Below are 4,854 nucleotides of genomic sequence, written 5' to 3'. Positions count from 1 at the left end.
CAGGGTAGCAGGAAGCTCTCCACACACTCACAGGACCTGGGCTAGGACTGGGTCTCTGTTTTTTCTAACTTAGTACATTTGTCTACTGTGGAAAAACACATCAGTCACATTGGTCTTACCGTTTTTACACTTTTCACTTGTTCTTGTCTAAAAACCCCTTTCTTAGGAGTCAACCATTTAGTTTTAAGTACAGTCTCCAAATCTGAAACAAAGTGAAAAGAAACTTAGGTTTATGGAGAATAGCAATGTAAAAGTGCAGAAATTAGCAAAGGTAGGATCAAAAGTTCAGAATTTTTGAGATGGTATTAGTGATGGTATTAAAAATTATGGCATTAAATTTTCAGAATTATTACATTCTCATAGTACATGTTTATATTCATTGGGGGAGCTGATTATATATTATCTTTTCATCTTCCACTATCACTTGATCCCCTTCTTATCTGAGAAAGAGCTCCCCATTTCCTATAATCTATCATTTACTTTATTCTTTATATGTATTTTTTGTTTTCACGAGAGAAATCATGAGATATTTAAGCTTGTGTTTCTGCTTGCTTACTTTCCTTTTCCTTTCCCCTTCCTTTTCCCTTCCCTTTCTCTCTCCTTCCTTCCTTCCTTCCTTCCTTCCTTCCTGTACTGGGGATTGAACATGGGACCTTGTGCTTGCCAAGCAGGTGCTTATACTGCTGAGCTACATCCCTGGCCCCATGTCTGATTTATTTTATTTAACGTCTCAAGGAGTGTCCTTTTACCTACAAATGATTCAAGTTTATCTTTCAGTATGGCAGAAAACCAAGATACTAGAAACACTGAGATTCACAAGGAATTATGAGGAATGAAAAGGACTTAAATTTTAAAACGTTATATATTCTACAAGCTAAAATATAAGATAATGAACAAGAAGTTAAAGAGGAAAGAAAAAAGATAACATGAAGAGCCTCAACCCACATGTTGCTGTTCATCTTTGTTAGAAAAAGCAAGCACTTTACAGTTTCAATATATAGTCCTCACAAGGGCTCATATATACCTAGAACTCACCTGGACAGGTGATGGTGAGATTTCCTCTTTCCTCTGTCATCGTTTTGTCTTCTTGCTCCAGCTGGGAGATCAGACTGGTTTTATCAACATGACACCCTATTTAAGGAGAAACTCTATGTGATGTAGAAAGACTAATCAGAGTACAAGCAATTCCATGAGACTGAAGCCACCCAACACTTCTGAAGATAGAAAGGTATGGCTTTAGGAATAATGGAATACTTTTGTCTAAAATCTAAGGAACATAGTAGTTCTTATGGATAACAAAATGTAAGCATCTTTAATTCAATATTCAGGATATGAGGGCATAAATATTCCTAAAAACCTACACTTAAGTTCGAATGCATACATCAGAGGCCCCAAAGCTTTTATCCATGGAATACATAATGTCTGGATAAGAAAGAAATACTTATTTAATATGGATGGCACCAGGTAGGCTGCTGCATGAGAATGGGATGGCACTGGTCTCATTTATAACTGTATCTGCAAACCCCTGCACAGACCTACACACATAGAAGTGCTTTGAGAGACTTGTGAAAAGTGCTGACAGTGAGTATGGAACTTTAAAACCCTATTTCCCTTCCAAACCAGGAAATAAACTTGCAAAGACAATCAGAAGCACCTTCAGTTATGCTCTGGAAACTTCTTAAAAGCTTACAGCACTGAGAAGCCATACAGTTATATGTAAAAGATGAGAAAGGCAATGATCCGGAGAATCTCCAGAAGATTTTTGAATCTAGCAGTTAACTGGAAAGATTCTCACCCTGACTAACTATATATACTGACACCTGTGAACTAAGCAAATGCACTGAAGTTGGCAATTTGTAATAGTAGGTAGGTTCATGCTTGGAGTACCTATCATTCTGGTCTTCTGAATATGGGCTGCTTGTGATGACGTGCCAGTTGCTGCTGTGCTGTCTCTTGGGTAGATGATTGTTCAAAAAGAAGGGAGTGGTGAATGAAAGCAAGAGACAGGAAGAGAAATGTTGTGGGACTGTCCTGCTTCAAGGTTGTATATGGTTAGATTTCTGGACTTATGTGTAAACATAAGAATTATATAATTCTTTATGCCTATTTTTAAAATATATTCTAATTTTTAAATGTTTTTTTCATCATATTCTGTAGGGACTTAAAGTTCAACATATCAATACTTGATGAAAAATACCTGTTCCATGTTATGCCAAAGATGTTTGATATTTAGACAGATAGTGAGGTTAAGCTTAACAGCCTAAGTTGTATGGTAATAACAATAAACTTCTCTTCTGGAGGTTAACAATCTAAGTTTGCAGACCAAAATTAGAGAAACAGGAGGGCTGCAGGGAAAGCCAACATTTTGGCCCCAGCCTTCCAAGGTCAATTAAGACTCAGGACATATGAGAGCTTGTACTGTAATGTCACACAACTCAGAAGTGTCCCAAATTTTCTGATCAAGGAGATTATGGGGTCAAAGAGGAAAGTGATCGATGATGTAGAGTGTGCCTAAGGAGAGTCACATGGAGAAAAAACATTCTCTCAGGCTTTCACAGAGAGCACATTGGCCAAGCAATGGCCGTGACTCATCCACATGGCTGACACTGACAAAGGTTCTACAATCTGAGGTCCAGGATCTCAGGATAAATCCTGAGGGGATTTCACTGACCTTATCAGACCCAAAAGCTACAACTCTTGTTGCATAGGTCTTGCTTTACCTTGGTCTTAACCATCCAGCAGAAAAGTATAAAAATGAAGTATAAGAAGTAAAGCCATGGTGTTATGTTGAGCTGTAGGGGACTCAGGCCAACAATTTCTGACATTGCCAGTCAAGTGGAAGATCCAATACTATTATGGACTACTGGACTCTTTTAGAATATTCTGGTGAGTTAACACACTATAATATTCAAATAATGGAACTAAACAAGAAAAGGGGATACAGATGAATGTCCATTTTGTATGTGTATTCAAAATGGTTAGGATAGATATATAGTTACATTCTCTTAATGAATAGAGGGATTTGTTGTAATAGTGTTTGTAAACAGGATATCATGTCCGCATATTGTACAGCAATTAACCACTAGGAAGAATGTATGCAATGTGTGAATTATTGAAACAGTCCTACCAATTTGGTTTGAAACTGTCTCATTGCTATTTGTTTCTCAATAAAATTATGGGGGAAAAAAAGCTTACAGCAAAAGAAAAATAGTTTATAGTAACTAGTAGCATGCCTAATCAAGTTTAGAGCAATCAACAGAATTGCTATAATCCTGGAAAAAAAAAAAGCTGAGTCTGGGTAGAGACCATTCTGATACTTAATTGGCTCAGGCCCATTTCCTTTCTTTTGCTTTGATCATGCTTTGAAGACTACAGCCAGCACTGTGAGTCTTCAAGGGAACAAAATTGAACTTGTTCTGTGGCTTTTTTGGACTGTCTTGGGGTTTCCTGAAGGACTGGTGCAGGGGACTTTCCTTTATTTGTCTAACCACAAACTCTGAGGACTGAGCTGCCTACCTAAGACATATGAGAGACACATTTAAGGGCCATTGGATTAGTTAGTACTGCCAGAGGCAAGAGAAAACAGTAGAAGCAAACAAAACTAATACTAAGCAAATGCGTGAGAGGAAAGTAAGGGGAAAAGCCGTAAAATTTCCCTAACGCTCCTAGCAATCTAGAATGTCATGAGTACCCAGGGCTGAGTACGTGCTTAGAGGGGAAGGAGAAGGCGCTAAGAGCCCACCTCCGGCTGACCTTCAGGGTCTGAAGGCAGGAAGTGAAGGCTGCAGCAAGGTGATAAACTGTCCAGCTTATTTCTGGTATTTACACGACTCATATATGGACCGGGCCTATTTGAATGGGTTTGGTTTTGGTTTTAAGCTTTTAATAGAAATTGCCAACAAAACACTAGATGATCAGAGAGGTAATGAAGAAGAGATTTCAGGGGCCACACATGAAAAATGCAGGCACTGTAAGGTTAGTTTTAAAGCATCACTGAAGACGCCTACAGTCAACATGGAACCATAATGAACTCTGAATATGGGGGAAAATCAGGTTCCAAAATTGTTGTACAGGTTGAGAAAGTGTAGTTCAACATCCAAAATCAGAAAGGCTCCATCCAGGTTGTCACATAACCAAGATAATGCCCAAAGTTACTTTTATGTAAGTACAATGTCTATTATTTGTCAATGTACAATAATTTAAGAGTTTTTCCTTGGTTAAAGATATCAACAGTTTAAAGTGTTAACTGTTATGATGAATCATTTAAAACAACTGTTAACTAAACAGGGACCCCTTGGATTTGGGGAACGGATGGACAAAACTCCTCTCTGGTGGAAAACAGCTGGCTGGGCCAAAATTTACCGTTTCTCCTCTGATGGGTAGTGTGTCCGGTTTTCCCATGGTCTTATGGTGTCACACCTCAACAGCTATTAAATAAATCGTTATAATATATTCAAATTGGTTATAAGCAAGAGATCATGCCATGTCTAAAGCAACAAGATTTTCTGATTAGGATCTTCTTGGCTAAAATTACAAAACTAGATTAAAAAGCAAAGGTTCTGTATTTTACTAAGATGGTTTATATCTTTCATTGTTAGACTTCTGGTTACTAAAAATTGTCATTAGAGTTAAAGATTACGTAAGTGTTGGCTTATGGAATGTTTTTAATAATCAGTTTATGACTGGTTAAATGAACAGCTATTATTAACTCAAACTATATATCTGGTACCATAGATACATAAGAAAAAAACCCAAGCTATTATGGACCTAAGCTTTAAAGTTACATTTGTGTAGACATAAGACTGTGTAAGTTTGGTACAGGCAAAGTAACAAAAAAGTGCTCTTTTATAAATA

The 4,854-nt window shown here is 37.5% G+C and overlaps 1 protein-coding gene across 3 annotated transcripts in view; it reads right to left on the bottom strand.

The window, feature by feature from the left end:
• The window catches only part of Znf558 (zinc finger protein 558), a 29,250-nt gene that overhangs the window by 9,645 nt on the left and 14,751 nt on the right, over positions 1-4,854 (bottom strand). For 2 of the 3 annotated variants that reach the window (XM_023705090.1, XM_023705091.1), the window contains exons 6-7: positions 1,036-1,131; positions 120-202 (exon numbers count right to left, since the gene is read on the bottom strand). In XM_023705090.1, coding sequence (XP_023560858.1) covers positions 120-202; positions 1,036-1,131 — 179 coding nt within the window. The remainder of the gene's footprint in view (positions 1-119; positions 203-1,035; positions 1,132-4,854) is intronic. The other variant, XM_023705092.1, reaches the window with a different exon arrangement.

This window comes from Octodon degus, unplaced genomic scaffold (genome assembly GCF_000260255.1).
Source record: "Octodon degus isolate 3935 unplaced genomic scaffold, OctDeg1.0 scaffold00214, whole genome shotgun sequence".
NCBI lineage: Eukaryota > Metazoa > Chordata > Mammalia > Rodentia > Octodontidae > Octodon > Octodon degus.
The sequence above is the reverse complement of the archived record's forward strand: the minus strand, read 5'-3'. Positions and strand labels throughout refer to the sequence as shown.